The 26,006-nt window shown below is 36.9% G+C and overlaps 1 protein-coding gene across 1 annotated transcript in view; it reads right to left on the bottom strand.

Annotated features, from left to right (window-relative positions):
- Myh15 (myosin heavy chain 15) overlaps positions 1-26,006 on the bottom strand; it is a 117,137-nt gene that overhangs the window by 43,207 nt on the left and 47,924 nt on the right. Inside the window, exons 17-24 of the mRNA XM_034514859.2 lie at positions 24,866-24,933; positions 23,921-24,008; positions 21,649-21,766; positions 20,697-20,820; positions 18,061-18,197; positions 11,384-11,639; positions 3,289-3,531; positions 2,087-2,263 (exon numbers count right to left, since the gene is read on the bottom strand). Coding sequence (XP_034370750.1) covers positions 2,087-2,263; positions 3,289-3,531; positions 11,384-11,639; positions 18,061-18,197; positions 20,697-20,820; positions 21,649-21,766; positions 23,921-24,008; positions 24,866-24,933 — 1,211 coding nt within the window. The remainder of the gene's footprint in view (positions 1-2,086; positions 2,264-3,288; positions 3,532-11,383; positions 11,640-18,060; positions 18,198-20,696; positions 20,821-21,648; positions 21,767-23,920; positions 24,009-24,865; positions 24,934-26,006) is intronic.

Here is a 26,006-nt window from a genome sequence, read left to right as displayed (position 1 = left end):
TACAACATCTGCCTGTTTTGACTTAAGTTCCAAGACTCCAGAAGTGTGGGAAACTGATCTCTGTTGTTGATGAGTCTGAAGTCAATGCAAGTGTGCTAAAGCAACTAAATTGGACCGGGCCAGGAGAGTATGCATGTGTTTGTTCATGTTCACACACAAATACCTGTAATTTCTTACATTAAGGTTGTATGACACGGGGAAACCATAGGAATAGAAAAGGGAACAAGTGATAGGTAAAAATAATAGGAGAAAAAGTAGATGAATACAAAAGTCAAAGAAGTCTTGTCAGCAGTTTTGTAGAGACCAAGCTACACAGATTACTGAGAGAATGCTTGCATATACTCTGTCATCTTGGGTAAAGGAAGAACTGTGGATATATACACCACCTAAGAACTGATGGGAGCTGATAAAGAGACCCAAAGCCAAATATGAGGTGGAGCCAGCAGAACCTCAAAGAAGAGGGGGAAGAAAGATAGTAGGAGCCAGAAGAGACAAGAACATGGCCCACAGAAATAACTAAACAGAGTTCACAGATTTGCACAGAAACTAAAGCAACAAACATCAACCATCTATGGGTCTGAACTAGGTCTTCTGCACATACCTTATAATTGTACAGTTTGGTGTTGTTGTTGGACTCCCAACAATGGAAGGAAGGGATGTTTCTGAGATTTTTGCCTGTGCTTATGACCCTTTTCTTCCTATTGGGTTGCCATGGCCAGCCATGACATGAGGGCTTTGCCCAGTCTTATTATCTCTTGTTAGGCCACGTTAGGTGGATATCCCTGAGAGGACTGCTCTTCTTTCTTCCTTTCTTTCTTTTTTTAAAAACAAAACGAAGGTGGAGCTGATATGGGGCAAAAGGGAGGTGGAGGGAATGGTGGGAGGGGAAGCTGCAGCCAGGATGTACTTAGTGTATGAGAAAGATAAAAAGTGAAAAATAAAAGTAAATTAATAAAACCATTCTAAACTTCTAATTTTGTGAAGTACTTGGCAGAACACATCTCCTTCCGAATCTGAAAAGATTTTTTTCAGAAGTGACGTATAGACAGAAGACTACTTGGACTTATATAGACTTATAAAAAGTCCAAGACTACTTGGACTTTTTATAGAAAACCAGCACATTCATGGAGACAACATGGTGTTTAACCAATCACCGGTCTTACTAAATAAGTTCTCAGGCTGGAGAGGTGGCTCAGTGATTAAGAACATTTTCTATTCTTCAGTAAGACCTGAGTTTAATTTATAGCACCGATGTGTGGTGGTTAAAATCTACCTGTAATTCTAGCTCCAGGAGTTTGATGCCCTTTTCTGACCTTTGGGAACATCTATATATACTCAGCATACCCAACATAGATATACACACACAAAAGTAAACATTATAATAAACTTCCCAAGAATCATGTGGAAGAACCAATCAGTGAAGGGCATCACTTTTTGTTAATTACCTCAATGTTTTTCTCTCATTTTCCAGAATTGAGATAAGTCTGCACTTGGGTATGCTTAACCTCACACTGTAGTGTTCTCTATATATGTTTAAAATAAAACATCTATGCATGATGGCACATGCCTTTAATCTCAGCACTCAGAAGGCAGAGGCAAATGGATCTATGAGTTTGGGGCCAACCTGGTCTACAAAGTGAGCTCCCGGACAGCCTGGGACATACAGAAAAAAAAAAAACAAACCTGTTTTAACAAAACCTAAAATAAACAAGTAAATAATAGATAGAAAGAATAAAACAATCCCCTACTGGTAAATGATAAAAGGAGTTCACTATGTTACTGAGTTTTCATGTTACTCTTAGGATAAATTAACTAAAATTAGAGATGCATATGTATAAAGACAGACCGCTGGCCAGTCCACTGCTATTCATTGCACATAAGTGATATATGTATGAAGACAGACAGCCCACTGCTGCTCATTACACATAAGTAACATATGTATGGAGGCAGACAGACAGACAGCCCACTGCTGCTCACCACACATAAGTAACATATGTATGAAGACAGACAGACGCCCACTGCTGCTCACCACACATAAGTAACATATGCATGAAGACAGACAGACAGACAGCCCACTGCTGCTCACCACATCAATTTGCTGGGACAGCTTCAGGTTTGCTTTGCCCATGCTGCTGAGCTTCTCCTCCTCTATGTGCAGATGCTCCTGGGTTTGCTGCTGGACCTCCTGAGCATCCTTCACTGCTCTGGTAAGTTTACTGACTTCCTCATTTAGAGAGTACAACTCCTCAGTTAAGTTCTTGACCTGTGGGAAGACAACAAAGATGACTTCATTAGAGCCATCCCTGGAAAGCTGAGATACCACTACGGATCTCTCTCTCTGTCTCTCTCTCTGTCTCTCTCTCTGTCTCTCTCTCTGTCTCTCTCTCTCTCTCTCTCTCTCTCTCTCTCTCTCTCTCTCTCTCTCTCTTTCATAGGTCAAAATACTCATGAGATACTCCATGTCATCATCAATAACCATTTACAAATCTCTAAATTCAAATTTTCCCACAAAATAAGTGGATCCTTAATCTTTCATGGTCAGGAAGTGTAATGTTCTGGTCACTAAACCACAATTTGTAAGTTATTCTGGAGCTTATTACTGTATAATAATGATATCATTAGTGGTAATTTAAACTTCTGTTGAGGATCTAGGGGAACATGTGCTGACACATTATGCCTCAATGTCCCCATAGTGTAGCCGTTCAAGAAGGGTTCTAGCAAACAGTACGTGTCAAGGTAAAAGTTGGCTTCCCCACTGGGAAGCAATACAAAACCGATTGTTGAATCATCTGCAAAGAACAGTTTCATCTTGGAGATTAGCTGCTTGTCAAAGGTTTCATTTAGACTTCTCACTAGTCAATCAATGTGTAGACACACAAACTAAAGCCCACGGCTAAAGCAAAAAGCCAAAGACTTTAACTGGAATTAAGGAGATGGCTTCGAGGCCAGACTCAGCATCATTGCTAAAGCTAGGGGTTTAGAAATAGCCCAAATTACTTTTTAGCAAAGGCTATCATTTTCATTCTCATTCCAAAAGTGATGCTCAGAGGCCCAATGAAACCAGTTAACTCTACTAGATTTTAGGTTCAATAATAGTTCATTCGGCACATTAAAGGGGTCCCATGCATTCAAACTGGAAATCTGAGCTAGAACAATACAATTCATCAGACCCTTTACTTTTTGATGATTCTGGTTCCCATCACTATAAAATTTCAGGCCATTTTGTTAATAAACAGAACACTTCTGGTACCAAAGAATCAAATGTACCTAACATCACAGGATGAGTACCTTGTGCTCCGCTGCACACTTCCCCTTCTCTGATTTCGCCAATATTGCTTCCAGGTCATAAATTTCCTTCTTCAATTCAGAACATTCATCTTCCAATTTCCGGCCCCTGGCAGTCAGCTCAGAATTTATCTCCTCTTCCTCCTCTACCTGCCTAGAGAGCTCCTTGATTTTGGCTTCCAGCTCTATCTTGGATTTACTCAGTGATTCACACTGCTCTTCAGAATTTGCCAGGGTTTCTTGTTCCTGCCACAAGAGATGAGGAGAAAATTGTTGCCAGCCACCAGAAGTCATTCACCAGCTGGGCGACAGTGCTGTTTAACACAGTAAGGAGATAATTGCCTGCCCTCTGCCCAGAACTTACTATACCTACCTTTCATAGGCAGCTGAAATGACATTTCTAGGTTCCTAACCCTGTTGTTGAAAAGTAGAGATGTTGTTTGTATTTGGAAGAGTCTTCCATATTTCAAGCCTATTTAGTAGATTAAGTGAGCTCTTCTAAGGCACTTAATAGCACCTGGAGGCCTAAGAGAATTAGCATGCTTCCAAAAACGAAACGTGTGCTAGTTAAATCAAGCACTTGGAAGTACTGGTGTGGGCACATAGATTGACAACCACTCAGAATATTATCTAAGAGATATTGTACAATATAATATTTATAATATAACTATAAATGCCCTGATGCATTTTGTTTAGTATACGTTTCTATAAACTGGGCTAAGCAGTACATTTTTACGAATAGATTGAATTTAGAACTCATAAATTTATTTATAAGTCATTAACTTTTACTATTAATTCCAACTAAAATTTGTGCTTCAGTGATTCTGCCAGCAGCAAATTCCACAAATTATACACATAGAATGTAAGACGTGCTTAATTTTTATACTCTCAAATGTACTACCACCAAATATCACTGTTTCCCATTATTCATATGTTTTACATCAAGTAAAGATGAAGAGGGTGCTGGAAGACTCTGTGAATACTACTAGAGAGAGAAAGGTCATCTACAGTCTTGCCAAGCTATGACAAGTAAAAACTACAGTAATGACTGGTCTGGAAAGCTATACCCAAATGGTACAATAGTGGCACAAGTACTATGGGAATAACCAACAAGTTTCTGGTTGGATTTAAAACCCATTCCACGAGATGAAACCCATAGCTGGTGCCATTAACTAGACCAAAAACCTGTGGCTGGCTAGCCACCTTAGGCTCTAGGGGAGAGCCTAATAGTGTTATTTCGCTAAATGAGTGTAGTAATGAACTTCCCCCCTAAATTCTTTGTACCCATAAATTAGTGCATCTCTCAGCCTTCATCAGAGAAAGTTTTTTCTTGCAGGATATGTTAACACAGACACCTACAGTTGGTCAGCATGCAGCGAATAAGAGGCTGGAGTGTGTTCATCTATAGATGGGGTGTCTATATCACACTCCTTCCAAGGTTTAAGGATCATTATGGGAAAGAGGGAGAAAATATTGGAAGACTTAGGAGAAGTAGACCTTTGGTCTTGCAGAGGGTCCATGTTCAGTTCCCAGAGCCCACATGACAGCTCACAACTGACTATAACTCTAGTACCACGGGATCCAATGCCCTTGTCTTGACTTCGTGGGCACCAGACATGCATGTGGTGAACATATATACATGTAGATAAAACACCCATAAATATAATAAATAAATTATAAATAAATAGGTAAATAAATAATATGTTTAATAGAATACTGTGAACGTAATTGAAGATGAGCCTTGGAGCAAGCATATAAGCACCATTCCTCCCTGGTTTTAGCTTTAGTCTTTTCTTGATTCCCTTAATGATGGGCACTTATCTCTAAAGATGCAACAAACTATCTTCCCTTCCTCAAGTTGATTTTGCTCAGTGTTTCGCCATTGCTTCAAAGAAGCAAATCAGAAGCAAGACTGGTACCTGGAGTTTGGTCTTGCTGTGGTGGGCTTGATCATGTTTTGGAGGGAAAGGATTGTGGACAAATTTTGAGGCTTTTGGACCTGAAAGACTTTTGAGTACTCAGAAGAAAAATACCTTCATTCCCCCAACTTGCTTTTGGTTGACTTTTTTCATAGCAATGGAGATGCAAACTAGATGAAAGCTATTAGCTGGGTAGAGTCTAAAGAAAGACCCTCGGGTCAAGAAGGCCATTCTCCTGAGGGCAACCAATAAGCCCATCTCTTCCTTTGTCTTTTGTTACACTGTTTTACTTGAGCTTTCTGACACTTTCGCCCAAACCCTCAGCAGAAGTCTAGGGGCAGTGGGTCTTCTGAGGATTGACTGGAACCCCTAAAACTGAGCTTTAAAAACCCCACCATTTTTCTATTCCTAAGTAAATTATCTCTGGTATCTAATTATAGTGAAAGTAAGCCACTACCATCAGCTTTGTCTTTCATCTTCAGACCTCAATACACATCTTAACTGAAATGACAGTTTGGGAGATTTATTAACTATCCATTTACAACACCCAAGTAGTGCCAGTTAAAAAGATGAAAAGCAGCATACAGGTAAAAATCCAGCTATTTTTGGTTTTTGTGTAACTCCTGTCTTAAAAACTTCAACTAAAAACTAGGGCTCAAAGGGCACACATGGAGAGAGATAAAATAATAAGCCTAAAACTTTACTGAAGAATCAACGCATGAGGCCAATTTAGAAAACATCGCCAGGACACTCAGGAAATGTCAAAACACAACAGAGAAGCTTCCAGTGTTGGGGAAATATGGAGAACATCTGGTCTTGCCATCTCAGGCTGACATGAAGAGCAGCAGTTTTCTACTGTCCATCCAGCGTGTGAACAGGCCCTGGATGTGACACTCAGCACTGAAGAAGGAAGACAGTCAACTGACCATTACTTCTCACTTTATTAAGAAGAGGTGAGGGTTGCCTTGGCAACTTCACAGAAGTTTAACAGTTGGGAGAACTTTTCTTCTGTTCATATTGTCTCACATGGAACCATTGTATTTTAGTAAATGGTTCCCTTAGTTCTGTTGTACTGTAAGTAATGGATTCAAAAATTATCTTTGTCCTTTTGTTCCATTTTGTCTATCTGTGCCCTTTTACAAATAAATGGTGATAAAATATCTTATAGACCTGCCAATGCATTACATTGTCAGTTACAACAAGACCTCAAACAGGTTTGTGTGTTTTCTATGCAATTTGCTTCTGTATGTTTTCAATGGTCCCCACAATGGCCTTTAAAATGTTTCTCAACTCTTTGCTTACTACTCCCTTATCCAAGCTGAGCTGTTTTACCTCTTGCATTTCCTCAGGTCTCACAGACCATTCTAGATCTCTAAAATAGGAACTGAAAGGCTGGGTATGTGGCTTGGAAGAGTCATACCTACCATAGACTCGTGTTTGAACACTTGGTGCCCAGCTAATAGTGCTGTTTGAGAAGGCTATGAAACCTTTAGGAAGTGGAGCCTTGTTGGAGGAAGTATGTCTAGAGACTTTGGGAGTTTTAGTATATGGCTTCCAGCTTCCTGCTTTCTCTTTCTGCTCATTACACATAGATAAAATGTGATGAGCCAACTTCTGGGCTGCTAAGACTGCCTCATACTCCTATTATCCTTCCATGAAGTGACGAACTTTATCCCCCATGGAACTATAAGCCAAAATGGATCTTTTCTCCCCAAAGTTGCTCTTAGTCAGAGCTATTCTATCACAGTAATGTAAAAGTAGCTAGAGAGAATTCGAGGGCGGTGAGGTGGGTGTAAGTGGATTGGTAGGGGCACACCTCATAGTAGCAGGAAGAGAGGGGAGGGAATAAGAGGTTTCGGGGGGAATGGGGAAAAGAGATAACACTGTAAATGTAAATAAATAAAATATTCAATAATTTAAAAAAACAGATAATGGAACTGGATATTGCAGTCAAGCATTTGAGACTTTTTGTTAACAATGTAATATTACCCATATTACTGGGATTCTTTATAATCCTCAAGGACAAGGTAGTATGGAATGGGCCATGAGACTTTAAAACAATATCTTCATAAAATAAAAAAAAGAAAGAGGTATATCCCCATAAACCACAAATTTATTTAAATCATGTTCTTTTTATTTTAAATTTTTAAATAATTTGGATGCCAAGGAACTTTCTGCTGAGTGTCTATGGCACCCTACAACTAGGCATACTTATGCCTAGGTGAAAAAGAAGGATCCACTTACTGGAATATGGCATGGCCCCAATCAAGTATATAATATGGGGAAAAGACATGTTTGTGTTTTCTCTGCAGGATGCTGAAGGAGCATGGTGGCTGCCAGAGTGATTGGTGAGACATGCTGATGCTGGGACAGAGAATAATGTTGATCTGTGAGCTTGCAGAGTGCCCTGACAATGGTGACTGGGTAGTTGTATTGGACATATGTTCCTGACCCACTGTTGCTTGCCTATATCCTAGATGGGACAAGCTGCCTTGCCTCGAGTTTTTAGACCTTGTGGAACAGAGAATCAAAAAGAGAAATTATAGTGACTCATTTATTTTTCTTTAATGTGACCAGTTATTCAGACTCAATCATGGATTGGTCTAGAAATCAATTCAATATTAGAAATAACAGTCTTCATTTGGAAGACTGATTCTGGATATTTTCAGAGACATATTTGGAAATTAGCTGCAGTTCTCTATGATGTTATGCTAGCAAGAGATAAAGTTGGGACAGGATCTGGATTTCAAACAAGTGTTGGTGCATGTGATAAGGCTCTTTTAATTGTCAAGTTAAAATCACTTTTGTTTCTTCTACAGTATTTAATGTAAGTTGCATTGATTGTACACTTTCTAATTGTGTTAGTGTGTTGAAACCTGGCATGTCTGTTACTGGGATCTATCAACCAGATTTTGTTTTATTGTCCCTGAGTATCACAGAACCTTGATTTTCTGAAAAAAAATCTTGCAAGTACTGGAAGAAGTGAGTCAGTCTTTAAGCAGAAACAAGAGGGTAGTGGGCTTGATTATTGCTGGTATAACAGCTTTCATTACATTAATTGCTAGCACCACTGCTACTGCAACTGCTTTGACACAAGAAGTTAAGACAACTACTTTTGTTAATCATTTAGCAAAAAACTGTTACTAATGGGTTGAGTATACAAGAGGATTTAGATAGGAGTTGGTAGCAACAGATTGATGCTCTTTATCCTATTCAAATTATCAGAAGGAGATTCAGAGTTTAAGAGTAAGGAGACATCTCAAGTGCCATCCTAAATATCAATGGATTTGTGTTACTTCTAAAATTTACAATGATAGTCATTATAATTAGGAAAAAGTTTAAAGACACTTGCAGGGTATTTGTCATAAGTCTAGCACCTCTCTGGATGTTTTAACTTTGCATAGTGAGATTATGAATTTACAAAATGCTGCTCTGCTGATTTGATGCTGAAGATCCTGCTGATAAAATTATCCATGACTTGAGGTCAGTATTTCCAGTTTGGTTAAGCTTCAAGAATGGAATATATAGCTTGATCATGCTACCCTTTTTTGTCCTGGGAGTACTTCTATTCCTGCCCATTGTGTTGAAGTTTGTCTTTAACAACATCAACATGTTGGCAGCCAAAGTACATGGTTTGAAACTGAAAATGGACCCCTAGACAGAGTTATTAATTTAACAGGCTGGCAAGGCAAGGACGGGTAAGATTCTGCACAGAGCCTTACCAACCTAAGACATAAGTGCACTGCTTTTGATAATGCATATTTCACGAGTAAGAAAGGCATTCTTGTCAGAATGACCTAAGACAGGCTCAGTCTTGTTTATGAAATAAAAAAAGGGGGGGAAATGTGGAGAACTCTTGGGGCTGCTTGGCAGGAATTTGACATTAACCAAGGACAAAGAAATGGGCTACTTGGAAGAACTCTGACATTGGCCAAGGACAAGGAAATGGGCTTCAGGCAAGAATCTGATATTAGGCTAGAACAAAGAAGTAATTTCATGCAGGAATCTAAATCTTAGGCTAGAACAAAGAAGTAGGCTTCAGGCATGAGAATGATTTGGGGCTAGGATAGGGAAGTAGGCTCAGATATTTTGGTTTTCCTGATAAACCTTTAGAAACAATGATCATGAGATCTGTTTATTGCCTTTCTTGTTCTTTGACTATCTGGGTTTATTGTCTTGCTTGTTTTTTTAACTATTTTCATCTATTGTATTGCTAGTTCCTCAACCTAGAACTGACCTTAATACTTGCATGTAATTAAAAAGCAGATTGGGACAAAAAAAACATAAAAATAATTGTCACCTTGTTATCCATTTACATGTAAATTTGAATTTGACACTGCCTGACAGGAAAAAATATAATTTCATTACAAAAACACTATACCCATTAAAAAGCAACCTAATGCAGGAGGGGAGGGGTATGGAAAGTAGCTAATACATCAGGTCTCTTCTAACTGATACAAAATGGCATTTTTTTCTTAACCGTAAGGATCACTAAGTAGATTTGGAATGAGAACCAGGAATTCCTATTTTTAAAAATGTGGCTGTCATACCCTAAAATTCTAGAATAACTGCTCTGTTTAATACATTTCAGAAATGTCAGTTTTGATATAAAGTGTTACTTATGATACAGCCTGTTGAAAGCATTGGCAAATAACATCACAAAACAAAATAATAAACTGTGTCTTTCTGAAAGAAATTATTTATATTTGTTTTCAGTTAGTTTTGTTTTCAGTAGATTTAAGTAGCAAGAATTTCAAATCAAACTACACATAATTGTATTTGAACCCAGGATTATTCAACCTAGCACTGTGCTTTGCAGAGTTTAATAAAAATAAAATTGCATCCCTGCCCTTGAGAGTATTTGGGGTCACAGTAAGCCAAAGGACTATAGAGAAAGTATGTGAGAGGGGACTGGAAATTTTATGTAGGTGTCAGATTAAAAAGGAAGACTGGTGTGCCTGGAATGTGAATTTAGAAACTAAAATGTGCCTGTTACAGGAGCAGAAGTAACCTCAGAAGGAACATAGCATGTCTTCTTTAAAATAGTGGTTTATAGCTCTGTCAAAAAACAAAATCACATATGCAGGTTCTTTAGATCCACATATCCTCTGAACTTAAAATATCTGAGAATAAGGCCTTGGTATCTTCTCTTCAATTACTCTTCACGAGTGTGTTTGTTATTACACCAAGGTTGAGAATGATCTTAATGAACTCAACTAATTACTAATGACTTGGACTACAGAGAAAAAAAGCAGGAAGACAAAATTAAGGAGATATGAGTACACAGCAAAAAAAAGGTGGAGATCTGTCAAGCTTCTGTGTGACCTACTAAAATCCCATCTGCTGACTCACTAGTGAGTCACTGTCAGTTAAGAGCCAGAGCAACAGTAGGATATGCTGGCTAATTTCTGTAATCCCTGGACTCAGGATGATGATGTACGAGGAATGCCATGAGTTCAAGGCCAGCTTGTGTTACATAGTAAGTTCCAGGTCAACATGGGCCACAGAGTAAGACTCTCTCAAAATCAAAATCTAGATCTTCCTGGTACTATAATAGCTGCTGATGATATTATGCACAGAACTCCCACTGATAATTTGACATTTCTTTCTTCTCTTCCTCTTACTTCTTCTTGTTTTTCATGTATACATGAGTGTAGTAGGCACCTGCGTATAAATGCACATAGACGTACATATATGTAAAGGTCAGGAGCTGATATCATGTGCCTTTCTAGGTGGTTCTTTGCTTTAACAAATATGGCAGGGTCTCTCAGTTGAACTCAGAGATCATAAACCAGCTAAACTAACTAGACAGTTTGCCACAGGGATCTCCCATCTCAATGTTCAGAATTTATTCTGGAGATACTGGTGGCCACTCCTCTTGCTAAGCTTTTTCATGATCTATAGGTATATAAACCCCTGTCCTCACACTTGTGGCAAGGCCTTTATCAACTGAGCATTTCCCCCAGGCCAGGTTTATTCTTTTTCTAAAACATACTAAAATCATTTCATTTTGATACAAAGATTTTTATTTATGTGTTTCCACACTCTCTGTTTAATAAGCATTTACATTATTAAAAAGCTAGTGCATGCTTCTGATATTTTTCTCAAGTCGGCAATGTGGATGGAACTATTTAGTCAAATTGAAAGCTAGCTATAAAGCAGGGGTGGGGAGCACTCACAGCCTGCAACTGAAGAAGAAGATCATTCTTTTCTTGGACAAGGGAGACTTGCTTTGTTTTCAGCTCCTCCCTCTGGGATTCTGAACTCTCCAAAGCTTTTTGTAGTTGTGCACACTCTTTTTTCAGGCCAGCTATCTCCTCTCCAGCTCCTACAGACTTAGCAAGGGGCTTGATCTTGAAGAAGAGCCCCATCCAGGGCCAGTTCTTCACAGCAATGAAAGCTCTTATGTTCTCTTGGATCAAAGCAAGAGCATCCCTAAAGTATGATTGAAAAAAGGAAAAGAAGTTCAGACAGAATATAAAAAATAAAAATAAATTCTAATATAATTATAAATAAAATAGAAAATGATACAAATGACCCCAAAGAATTAAAAAGGGTTATACAAGACTGCTATGAAAATTTATAAACCAAACATATAATAGTCTAGAAGAAATGCTATTTCTAGACATAGAATCAACAAAGTCAGATCCTGTGGGGATGATGAGACTCTTGCAACTTCCTTTCTCTTTCAATTATTTGTGTAGTAACATTTACAATAAATTGTAGGACCATGAAAGACAACCTGGTTTCTGGTCACCATACTCCCAGACTTCAGGCTCTTGACACAAGGCCTCAGACTTCCATAGATTTGTTTCTTTCGTAGGATGCCCACTAGCCCCTCCACAGGCAGAGAGCATGACAACAGGCCATGGAGCCTCAAGACAAATCTCCATATTAATGAGGTACCTAAAGGCCAGAGAGCTTAGCCAATTAAACATTCCTTCCCAGACCCTCCTCCTTGCAAAAAGTATTTAACCTCAGGCCTGCCCTGAGGAAACTGGGGTATACTTTTCATCTACATTCCACCATGACAATATCATGGATCTGTGACTTCTCTAGTTTGGCATCTCGAAGGTCCCTTCTTTACAAGGTTCAGTGTGTCACAGAACGGGTCAGTATTCAATTCTTCAAATCCAGCCTGGGTAATGGAGGTATAGAAGTCAATTCCCTCATAGAAAGAATAGATCTCAATACTGGCCTGGATGCTGGAGGAAAGGGTACCCTTGGCCTGCTCACAGGCAGGGTGGAGATGCCGGACTCTTGTTCTCACTGACGTGCTTCTTGTGCTTTCACTTAAACTCAGCAATGAAATGGTTGACCATTTGGTTGTCAAAGTCTTCTCCACCCAAGTAGGTGTTTCCAGCTGTTGATTTGACTCCAAAAATTCCATCCTCAATTGTATGGATTGACACATCAAAAGTGCCACCTCCCAAGTCAAAAATCGGCACATTGGCCCCTCAGGATCACCTGGGGTCTCCAGCAGTCTCTAGCCAGTGCTCGACCAGAAACCAGGTTGCCTTCCACTGTCCTACACTAAAGTACTTATCATGCATGATTCATCACCCAGCTTTGTAGCCTGAGACAAAAATAACTAATTATGGACTGAAGCATCTGAGGCTGTGTGCTAAAATAAAACATTTCCTCTTTATAAGTTACTTAGCTCAAGTATTTTGTCTATAAAAAAAAAGTGACACAGCCACAAATACAGTCCAACATCAAGGGACTCTATTCCTAAAGAGGAGTTCAAAATACTCGAGGGGAAGTCAGTGAGATACAGGAGAATTTAGTAAAATTAAGAAAATAATTCATGAGCTGAATGAGAATTTTCACAGAGAGAAAGAAGTCACTAAACAGACATCTTGGAAGTGACTAACTTAATCAGTAAGAAAGGCTGGAAGAAGCTGAGAAGGAGGGCAACCCTGTATGAAGACCAGCAGTCTCAACTAACCCGGGCCCCTGAGATCTCTCAAACACTGAGCCACCAAACAGACAGCATACACGATTTGGTCCAAGGCCTCCGACACATATACAGCAGTGGACTGCCTGGTCTGGCTCCAGTGGGAGAAGACTCCCCTAACCCTTGAGAGACTTGAGGTCCCAGGTCCTGAGGCCTTCCAGGGGGTGGGGACATCCTCTTGGAGACAGGGAACAGGAGGAATGGGGTGAGGGCAGAGCAGAAGGTGGGCAATGACTAGATTGTAAAAGAATAAAAGTTAAAACAACAACAACAACAACAGAAGAACCAACTTAAACCAAAACTGATTAGCTTCAGAAACACACTGAAACTAAAGAGGAGAGCTTTGTAAAACTGAAGATAGTTCTTTTGAAACAAGACCATCATATATTTCTTTAAAACAATGAAGAATAAAGAACACTTAAGAAATTTAAGACATGCCACTAAGAGAAGAGCATTTACACCCAGAAAGCCATAAGGACCAAGAAACTCACTGAGAGGAGGTGCTCTCAGAACAGCTTGGAAAGCACAGGGTTGGCTGGAGAGAACTTTTAGAGCCATGCAGACTGAAAAGGCATGATTTTTACGACCAGAAGGTTGTAAATATTTACTGCCAGAAGGTTGCAAACTTCCTTAAAACTCAAGCTTGCAAACAATCCGAGAAAAAAAAAATAGTTTCTGCTCTGTGTTATTAGGATTTGCAGAGAAAATGTAGATTCTTTTTATTCTAAACTAAGGGGCTTTGACATCAATAGGGACAAAGGGCAATAACCAAAACTTAGACCTAAAAATTGCATTATTTCTACCACTGCACCCAATAGAATAAGCAGAAGATTTAAGACTTTAATTATACCTCCACTACTAATGAGTAAATGTAGCCTCTGACAAAGCAGTTTATTTTAAAAAGCATAGATGGACTGAAAATTGGTCTTTGGAATACAGACCATAATTAAAACTAAATGTGAGGTTGCTCTACCTGATATATAAAATGATGGGAGTTTTAACAAACACAATCAGAATAGTCACATAAATAGATTAATGGAACGAAGAAAAGAGAGAAATTAAGAAAACAATTCCATTTATAACTGTATCATAAAACAAATTATCTAGCAATAAGTAAGGCGTAGAGGTAAAAATATCTGTACACAGAAAATTAAAATATTAATGAAATGAACTGAAGAAGATTGAAATACATAGAGAAAATCACATGTTTATGAATTGAAAAAACATTATAGTATCGTTTTTGTTTGGGGATTTACAATCCATAATGATGGAACATGCAGAAGTGGGAGCATGAGGCAGGTCACACTTTCCTTGAGGGCAGAAAGCAGAGAGGGTAGGGTTTCAGCCTCATGGTGTTGCTTTCCCTATTCAGGGTGGATCTCCCCTACTCCATTAAAGCTCCCTAGGAACCAGCCAAAGTAGACCCATCTTCTCATTAACAGTTTTACTCAGGTATTTAATCACAGCAATGAGAAAAGTAGCTTATGTGTCCACTACTGGGGAGAATATATTATAAATTCATATTATGTAGTATATACATATCATATAATCCAGATTGTTTCTGAAGTCCTGATCCTTCTGTCTCCATTTCCCAAATGCTGGAATTACAAGCATGCAACATCATGCCTAGTTAAATGCAGTTCATCTTAAATCTCCTCAGCACACACAAAATATATCTATATAAGGTGATATAGTAATTAGGCTGATTGCAGCAATCATTGCACAAAATGCTTACATATGAAAACATCAGATTGTATACTGTAAACATATAATTTTTCAATAAAACTTCAAAAACACCAGAGAAAAAAAGGAAAGAATACATTGAAAATAAATACACCTCACAAAGATGAGATAACAAGTTAAAGAAGTTGAGGGGAAAAAAATATAGAATAAGAGCATATCATAAAGGAAAGAAAGGCAAAATAAATCCTACTAGAAATAATGACTTAGGAATTATTGAGGATTATTTTCTGGAACTACAATTATAGACATAGTAAATACATAATAGTTATAATTGACTAATGTATAATATAAACAAATAATTCATAATATTGCACTATTATTTATTTAATAAATAATTCATAATCTGACTCAAAATGTAATATTTTGACACATTAAGAATTATGAAACCACCAAAAAACATTAAATTCATATTATTTTAAAGGCAAATGTTTCTAAGCGTCAATGACTAGACAATGGCAATATGAAATTAGAAAACCATTCTGTATGGAAAAAGAAAACATTCTCTAATTCTTTTACAGGGTTAGAATAATATTTGTCTAAAGCTATATAGCATAATATAAATTAAATTAAATTACAAGCCAATCAACTTATTTTTTAAAATTTAATTGTAATATTATCACAAAATGTATCAGTGTGAATCAAAGTAGATTAAGTGTTTTAAAGATTTATCAAAACTTAACACATTTATAGGTTAATTTAAGTAGACAACGTGTTAACAGATACAGATAACAATTTTAGTCAATTCCTTATTTTAATAAAATAAATGTTCTATAAGAGAAAATGGAAGAAATGGCATTACTCTCTAAACAATACATCAAAAATGTTAATATCATTCTTTAAATGCAAATAATAGCTTTTGCCAATGTCAGAAATATACCACATATAAGAAAGTATGAAGCAAGGGGAATCTCATGGATCATTGCTGAGTTGTAAATCAGAAAACAATGTCCTACAAAGTCAAAACTGGGGCAACCCAAAACCCAGAGAATGACCATCCATATCTGTGCCTTGTCACTTACTAATCAGAGAATAGAACATTGTAAGATATATCATCTTCAAGAAAAGCCTACATAAAGAATGAGGAAATATTAAAACATCACTAGAAAACTGCAACATACTGTAATAGCACATGACATTTTAAATAGCACAAATTTAATCTGTGCTATTTAAGGAATACATGATAGTATATTTAAACAATGGGCTACTCTATGGCAATTAAAGTTAATTGTTTTGATTTTATGAGTCCTACATTCATCAACACAGATATACTTCAAAGGAGGCTTTGAACATAGATGAAAAAGTCATAAGAAATATTATTTACATGAAGTAACTATGTAAAACCATTTACCTAGTTAAGGATATTTGTATAGTACATGTATAAAATATCTTTATACATATTAAAGAATAAAATTATAGTTTTATAAGAATTATATATTTATACATGTAACAAAAAAATAATAAACAATTTAGGATCCAGAGAAAATAGATTTGCATCAAGAGGGAAAATATTCAAGGGCTACAATTGTGTCAGTTAATAATTTTTAAATTGTCATCAATTATATAAAAATGTTAGGAATCAACATTCCTCAATAATGGTGCCATGAGAATGCACTGTATTATCTATACTTTATGAATCTTATATAATTCATAATAATTTTTGATAAATCATTTAGAAACAATGAGTTTTAATGACATCATTTTATAAAATAAATAAAATAAATTATGAAGAAATTGAAAACTTTATATAAGTATAAATAACTGGAACAAGGTGTGGTAGCATACATTGGCAATCCCAGCATTCTTAAGAGGCTCAGAGATAGAAAATCACCAGGATTTCAAGGCCAGTTTTTTCTACACAGTGAGGTCTAGTTTAACCAGGACTGACACAGTTCTCTCAAATAACAACAAAACTAAACAAACGTAACCCAGAAACTAAACTCTCATGCTACACTGATTGCAATAAGAGAGTTTTTAAAAAGTTCTCACAAGTTGTCTTATTTATAATTTTTATGGTCTTGATCATCTTTGGACAAAAAGAATTAATAAAATGTAAATCCAACAACTTATACCAAGCCTTGTGGACTTCCCTCCAGAAGTTAAACTACACTAAGGAAAAATTATTACTAATATTGAATTTCTTGTTCATGGTTTGTTCATTTAAAGAATTAATTAGCTTGCTTTGCATGGTTCTACTAAAAATTTAGAAAAAAGACCTGACACCAAATTGTCCAAGTATAGTTGTAAATGTTTCTATTTAACATACCTGATATGAAACAAGAAAGCTACAATTATAAGTCATTAAGATCCATAGTTGCTGTGATAGTAAGAGTGGCCAAAACACATGTGTGTGCACGTGTGTGAGCATGCATAACACACACACATGTACACACACACAGGAACTATACCTCCACTGAATTGGTTTTGGAATATGTGTGCCAATTTTTAAAACATATTTTCATTAGAATGTAATTGTATCACATCACCTTTTTCTCCCTCTAATCTTTATCATACTTGCTCTCTCTCCCTCCCTCTCTCTTTCTCTTTTTCTGTCTCTTACCCTCTCTCTCTCAAGTTGTTTGGTCTCTTTTTTTGATTATTGCTTTCACATATATATGCACAAATATACAAATACAGCCTGCCAAGTCCATTTGCATACATCTGATTTTAGAGCTGACTGCTCTGTATTGGATATTTATTTAGGGGGCCTATCTTTGGGAGAGCCTAATAATTTCCACTGTCTCAGCAATTGTGAGTTGACTATAATTCTTTATAGTCAACTAGGGTGGTATCCCCAGGAGACTTTCTCCTTCCAAATCAACATATATCAAATGTACCATTATTTAGTCTTGTTTAGGTGTGTGCCAATCTTTTCAGGTGTGCTACTGGCATAACTATGAAACACAATCACCTTCCAAGGTCCATAAATAAATATTAACTATCCTTCCCAAAGTGAAGACAGGAGGAAACAGAATTAATATCTGGATTATTGGGAAGACAGAAAGGCTCTTTATACTTTTTTTTCATACAGATTTTCAAGACTCAGACTCAGCAGACTAGGCTTTGTACCACAATCTATTACAGCGTACTGAAATAAAGTCACATTGATTGAGGTATGAGTTGCTTTTGCAGTGGGAGAATAGCAGAGAGAGTTAATACCTTTCTTCTAGAATCTTCTGGAATGTAATGCGCATCAGCTTTCCTCGTGCTCTGGCTTGGAACAAAGTGAAGACTTTAGATATCTTTTCATCTCTTTGTTCTTCTAACTGGTCCAGAATGTGAGCTTTAAAAAACACCTAAAAGTCAATCAGGTACAATTTTACTCATCAGGTGAGTTCAGGAGTCTTTTGAAAGATGCCACAAACAACTAACGTAGTCTCTGGGAGAGCTGTACCTACGGGTTTATTTATTGTGTACAATTTTCATCCTAGGGAATTTCATTTTCTAACTCTAAAAATTATAAAGGACGTTGGATATCAGACATATTGGTAACCTGACTGTTTCTTCTGTACTTCCCCTTTATTAATAATAATAATGTTTAAAGAACATGATCTAACTTTCAAATGGGCTCAGGCACACAGCACTCCAAAGGACGTGGCAGAGTCCACAACTGTCTCTATAAAGGACAAAGCAAAAACCCTTCTCTGGGATGGTGAGTCATAAACAGTTGTATTGAATACTTGTTTGCTTTTTTAAATATAAAACAATTTTAGTATGTTAGCAGGTTGTTTTCTCAATAAATTTTAATTGAAATAAAATCAGATGCCTTTCACTATCTCGTTCCTTCCAGCTATCCTTCTTTGACTCTTTCCCATGTTTCTCCTCCAAGCTGATCACATATTTTACTTTTGTTAGTTCTCTCTGTCTCCCTCTCTCTCTCTCCCTGTGTGTGCACCCATGAGTGTATACACACACACACACACACACACACACACACACACACACACACACATCATACTAAGTATACTATTCTTGTTTGTATGTATATTGTTGCAGAGAAGACCTCCCTCTACATTAGACAACCAATAAGAGGAGTTACCCTAGGAGAGATTAATTCTCCTCTGAAAGTCATTAGTTGCCAGTGGTTCTTTGGCTAGGAGTGGGAACCTATAAAATTATCCATTCTGTGTTAATATGTCCATTGACATTACTATTTCCAGGAAATAGAACCCTAATATCCTTCAGCAGATGAGTGGATGATTAATGTGTGGTACATCCCACAATAGAATACTATTCTGCTATGGAGAAAAATTAAATCATGGTATTTGTAGAAAAATTGGTGGATCTAATAAAGATTATATTGAGGGAGGTAACCCAAATCCAAGAAGACAAAAGTCACATGTTCTCTCTCATCTGCAGTTCTTAGCTCCATGTTCTCCCATGTGAGTTTACAGCACAGAGTAATCACAGAAACCAGGTAAGCATCAAGGGATCATAGTACTAGGTGGGAGGGGAACGTAAGCATAGTGGGAGTGATTTTTATCACTACATAGATAGATCTATTATTCAATTGCTTGCATCTTCACCTTGTTGCTGAGGCATGGTTTACTGACCCATGCACTAGAAAATACTTTTGTCCTACACATGAGAGACTGGGCATTTCCTGAGAATAATCAGTAAGAACAAAGGTGAAGTGAATAGCTACCTAAGACACAAATTTTATAGAAGAAATCAAGTGGCCCTTCTTAGAGGCACCTTGAACAACTGTGAAAGTGAATCTTTTCTTAAAATATGCCCCCTCTTGTCAGTAGGTCCCTATCACTTCCATTTGCTCATCCTTGATGAAGCCTTCCTGAATGCTGATCGCTTAGGGTTCACATTAGCTCATACGAGCGTTAGCCCTGATGAGTGGCATATGGCAAGAATAATGAGCTGGAAAGAAGAAACCATGAATGATAATCAGGAACATAAGTATTTGCTAGGTATTCAAAATATAAGTAACATTCAAAAAAGCAAATAACATTCATAAAACTATACTGCAGGGTAAGTTTGGTTATACATACTTACAATCCTAGCAACTCAGGAGGCAGAGGCAGAAGGATGATGTGGCAAGCTCAGGGAGGATGGATAGACAGAAACTAGATACACAAAAATTCATCCTGTATCCTCCCATTCTCTTTCCAAAAAAATTAGTTTTATATGGATGTCATTAAGAACAACATGATATTGACTACCATATAAATCTATTATCTATTATCTATTATCTATTATCAAATCTATTATCCAGAAATTTCCAAAAATATGTGGATTTCTTGGACAAAGTAGAATTTACATGATCATGTTTTAAATAAGTTGGGTTTGTTTATAATTGATTTTTTAAATTACTAAATTATTCAAGTAATACATTTTTCCAATGCAGCACACTACACAAGACATTTCATATAGGCAAGCATTATCTCTGAGGAACTGGTTCACACTCTCTTACTCTGTTTTCTAGCACAGAAAGGTCAATTCAGTGTTGCACAAATTTGGCTAGACAATTAGTTATACAAATTTGTATGCAACACAGAGTGTAGCTCAGCAATAGTGTGCTTGCCTAGAATGTTCAAGACCCTAGATTTAGCCCTCAAGGCTGAAATAAATAATGTAAATTAAACAATGATTTGTTGAAGCAAATATGGATTTTCTTCCTCAAACGGAATTGAAGTTTCTACTGTGAATTTGCCTCTATTTTTATTATTTCTCTTCACAAGAGCTAAAGAACTCATTTAATAATTAAGCATTTACCTATATTTTAAAATACACACCCTTTCCTCCACTTCCCTCCAAATGCATTCTTGAACATTCTGGGTTACCTTGGTGACTCCACACTGGTACTGGGAATGATCTATCTCCAAGAAGTCAAGTACGTCTTCAGTTGCTTTTCTGCTGCTCACAAACTTGCTCTTTGAAAAGATCCTTGGGTTTAGAATGCAGTACCTAGTTTGAGATGGAACCAGGGATCATATGACTCAGAGTAATCCAAAACAAGTGAGAAAAAGCTAGTACAGATACCTCTATCACCTTCCTATACAATCAACTATAACAAAACTCCTGGTTGAAGATGCTTTCAGTGGTCTGTCCAATGAGTCAGTTTATACTTTCTACAGTGTTGTGATCAACATAATTTGACTGGGTAAGTGGGGACTTAGAAGAGAGGAAATTAGCAAAGTGTAAGGATCTCTATTACATGGACAGGGTAACTGAAAGGTTGAGTTGACTTTTGTAAAAGCTTTTCACCCTCATAATGAATTGTAGGCACGTGTCTTTCAGTGTCCAGAGAGGCGCTCTTCTTGCTCTAGTATATTTTTCTCAAATTTCCTTGATAAACTTGACTGTTTTTGGTTTTCAAATTCTGGACATAGAAAGCAAAGATGCCTCCCCTGCCTGCTACCACGTACACATTGCTGGCATCCTTCTTTTCACTGCTGCTAAAACATCACCTGCTTGATTGGTTGGCAGCTACCACTTAGGATGTACACTTCTGAGATGCACTTCAGGTTCTCCATCTTCTTTTCATATATATTTCTTCTATCTATGGCTCTAATATCCACTAACAGAGATTTAAAGGCACCAAAGCTATATAGATATTGATATTAAGAGTAAATAATATGGAACTATGTCAGCTTATATCTCATCACCATAAAACCCACATCAGTTTATAGAGGGGAGTACACCAAGCAAATAAACAATGTAGGCACACACATTCCATGCAGAGGAAACAGAACAGACTGCTTCAGAATTTTGGAACCTCGAATGTATGTCTACCTTTGCTTAAAGTCATCATAGAGTATCCGACTTGGAAACGCTTCACAGCATACTCTAATCCCTTCTAAGACGCCATTACAGCGCAGCTGCTGTAGGACCAAGAAAGGATCCATTACACCTGAAAGAGAGAGATACGCGAACTCCACATTTCAAATATCTATCATACCAGATATTGCATTCATTACTACCTCTCAGGCTTTAAAAACTTTGAATTCAGAGCACTGTTCATGAGTGTTCACAGGACTTCACTATCTTCCATCCCAATGACACAGTACTCATTCTACTAGGAAGGATCCTACAGACATGATTTACCTACAACTCTATTTAATGTACAACATGCTGATTTAAAAAAAGATGTTGTAGGCAGTTTCTCAGCGAACATTAAAAAGATCATATATTTTTCTATTTGTAAATGGCTGGCATCACACATTTAAGCCATGCATTTTATGGCAAAAAGCAGCCAGAGAGGGTAGAGAACAAAAGTGAGCTTTCATTTCCAGGAGGAGAGAGGGAGAGACTCCAAGGGGAATGGGTGAAATGGAAGGGGAAGGTGGACCAACCACAAAATTCTGTTTCAATTTATTCCTAGAATGAGTTTGGCCACATTTGGCCTTCCTCTCCCACTTATTATATTGCCAGTGTCTGCATTTATTATACAGTATGAGCGTTCTTCTATCACCACTTTGTTCAAAAGGAGCAGCCCTCCCACTGCTGTCAGCTGGAATCTCTGATGGAAGCCTTTGAAAAGCCTTCCAAGAAGCCAGTGTATCTGACCTTCATCAAGTACTCTGAAAAAAAGCTAAGGACCATTCCTTGTACAAAAAAGCCTGCTTTGTCTCTGCATCTCAGATCACAGACCTAAGCTAAACCATATGTCAGTACTCCGATCCTCTTATGATAAGGACTAGATCTTTTATGACAGGGCTGGGGTGGTTAGAAGCTTCTGACACTTTAGGATCAAACTCACTCTTCCTCTTTATTACATATGTAGGATTGTTTTATAGCATAAAACTTTTGTTGAAAACTTGATGGAATTCTCATTGATTTAAATAGAAGTCATTTAATAGGTAGCAGAATTGCTCCAAAATTCAGAGGCAGCTGGCTGCGTTCTTTGCTAGACTAAAGCAGGACCCTTAGATGCATTCAGAAACCCAGCTGAGATCTGGGAATGTGGCTCAAATATGACACCTTTACTTAGAATGTGTGGAAGCCTTGTATTATTCTAGTCCTAATTCTAGTATGTGTATATATATATATGTGTGTGTGTGTCTGTGTGTGTGTGGATGTATATATATACACATATATATAGTATGATATATATACATACACACATACATATATATATTCCAACAAAAAACAAAAAATACAACTTATAAGAAATAATGAAGCTATAGATATGTATACAAACTTACACACACACACACAAATGAACTTGTAATGTTGAAACATCTCTATATAAAAATTCCAATAGCATTACTTCACATCACAGTCTATGTAATTAGATCACACTTTCTCAAGATTAGGTTCTTAATTATAGTAGATTAATAAAAATACAAGCTAGTGCAGATCCACACATATTATAATCAGCACTATTAGAATATGAGTTCCCAGAGTATTTGATGCTCCAAAGACACAGTGCTTGTCATATAGGTTTCTTTAAACATCTCAAACTAAAGCTCCAAAGAGTTTGCTGAAAAGCTTTAAATTGTGACCTAAGGAATGTGTTTAGAAAACGCTGTTTTGAAAATTACAAAAGGGACAATCACCACTAGTCTCTCATTAATATTAATTCACTGCAAATGTATCTACTGTCCAGAAATAAGTAACTGCGTAAATAGGCATATAAAGGAAGATAATATTAGAAAGATTGCTAGAGAATATGTTTAACATTTTCTGAAATGACCTTCTTGATCAATTTAGAAAATGAAGACCAAATGCTATCTATGTGCTAAAATATCATCATGATTTAATATTTAATCCTTTTAAAAAATAGTTTCTCTTTCTAATGAATTAAATAGACGCACATCCACATTTTAACCTAAAATTCAAAGGCCAATTTTATTTGGAGCATACTTTGGTATGACAACCCGGAACTGAATTCAATGAACCTGGAAAAGGGTCCAGAGAAGTCACATTTCAGTTCTTCTCATCTTTCCATGTGAAAATCTACTCATACATAAGGGAAATAGTACACGATTCTTCAAAGTACATTCAACACAGCTGAACTAATATACATTCTCTACTGCAAAGTGTAAAGATGTCTAGTTCTTACCTGGAATTCTGTTCTTATTAGGATTTATACATCTCACAAAATGAGGTGCTGTTGATTTCAAATCTGTCATCAATTTATTTATGTTCTCCTAAAATAATAGCCATAATAAACACAAAATCACTTTTCAAGCTGCCAAAGAACCGCAAAAAGTCTAAATCTGTCAGTTGAATCTAATACACCACATGAATTCAATAGTGTTACATGCTTACCAAACACATTATTTCTTCCCTGTGGCAAGTCAATACTTACCCAACAGACAGTTCCATTGTGAATCATTTCCACCTGCTTTGAATTTGAATGGTGTCGTTTTTGAAGCTAAGAAATGAGATTTATTTACAAAGGAAGACATTTCTCGACTTTTCTATTTTGAAAGCCTTTATTCTAGGTCAGATTCTTCAGAATCACAGTCAAGATTGTTTAAAGCATTTATTTCAGGAGGGGAGAAAGTGGGGTAGAGAAAGGGAAGAAAAGGCTGTGGTGCTGTTTTTGCCTTGGCTCGGATCTACTCACCCAGCACAACCAGAGCTGGTCCTCTCTTGAGGCACAAGAGACTCAAACTCTGGAGTGGTAGACAGTAAGTTGCCTTAGCTGCCTATTGCCTAAGAAGACCTCTAACCACTGGGGGTCACTATGAGCCCAGAGTCACACCAGCCACAAGACTAGTGCAGGGCTGACAAAAGCACCCAGTCAGGGCACCACCAGTGACTTCCAAAGGCCTTCACAATAACAATATAGCTCCGTCTTCCACCTTAGTGTAAATGTACTTTCCAGGAAATCCTTGTCACCTTAACTTGATCACCAGAGCCCACATAATGATAGCAGGGAACTGAGTTCACAAAGCTGTTCTCTCACCTCCACGTGTATGCTATGGCATGCGTGCTCACACACATCATACACACAGAGAATAATAATAATTACTTAATCAGGTTAAAAGGTGTAAATTACTTTATGCAGAGATGTCATCAATTGGAATGATGTTCCTTTCTTGTGTGTCTTCTCACCAAACTGTGTAGCTTAGAAAGAAAAAGAGAAGATAATTTAAAAACTTCTTTTTCCAAAATATATAATGTTACAACAGTGTGGATAAAAACAAATTCATACAAGTTTTCAAAACATGATAATATGTACCAAAAGCTTTGGAAACATGTACATCCTTCACAAAATGCCTATGGTGCTTCTCCCTAAAGAAATAATCAAAAATATATATAAGGATCCTCACTCGACCATTACCTAGTCAGTGTGGAAATTTTGGGGCAAAAGAGAAATTAAGAAATGTCTATTAAGATGCATTTGAGTATTAATAAATATGCATACAGTAGAATATTTCAAGCTTGAAAATGATTATGTAGATCATGTAGCAAATATGGAAGTATTTTACTTTTTATTTCAAGAGAAGTTACAGAATATGTATTCTAGGTATCATTATCCTGATTGTTTTAAGCACAGTGAGGTTATAATTGACTGCAAATGAAACATCTTGGGAGACCTGCAAACCAAAATGTTATTAATAGTTACCTACTGTTTAATAAGATAGGCCCTTTTATGTTGATCTTTTTAATTTCCCCACATTAACTGCTTATGGCAACACTCATGTGCTTTCAAGGTTTATTTAAAATGCAAATCTATTTCCCATTCCTTACCACTGAAGCAAAAGAATTAACACTAAGTTAAAATATCTTACAAAAAGCTCTGTAGCTTTAACCCACTCAGATAAACTACAGAAGAAAGGACAAAAGCCACCAGCAATCTGGAAACTGCAGGATGCCAGTCAGTAAAGAAATCTTAAATACATATTTTATGAACCTGAATAGTAACTCTGTAGAGATACATGCCATGAAATTTAATCATGAATGTCCTTTTGGGAGGCTCACCTTTAAATGAATCAGATAATGTCTGTGTACACCATTTTACCTGTTTTTGAATGGGACCTGACAACATTTTGAAATTATAACTTTGGTATAAAATACAACAATTTGTCAAGAGAAAATAAGGATATTTGAGGATAATTTAATGTGAAGATGAGTTAGAATTCTTAGAAGCAATTATTTATAAGAAGTGCTAGAATATGCTTTTTCAAAGACCTTCC

The sequence above is a fragment of the Arvicanthis niloticus genome, chromosome 12 (genome assembly GCF_011762505.2).
Source record: "Arvicanthis niloticus isolate mArvNil1 chromosome 12, mArvNil1.pat.X, whole genome shotgun sequence".
NCBI lineage: Eukaryota > Metazoa > Chordata > Mammalia > Rodentia > Muridae > Arvicanthis > Arvicanthis niloticus.
Note: the sequence above shows the minus strand (reverse complement) of the source record. Positions and strands in the feature narration are given on the sequence as shown.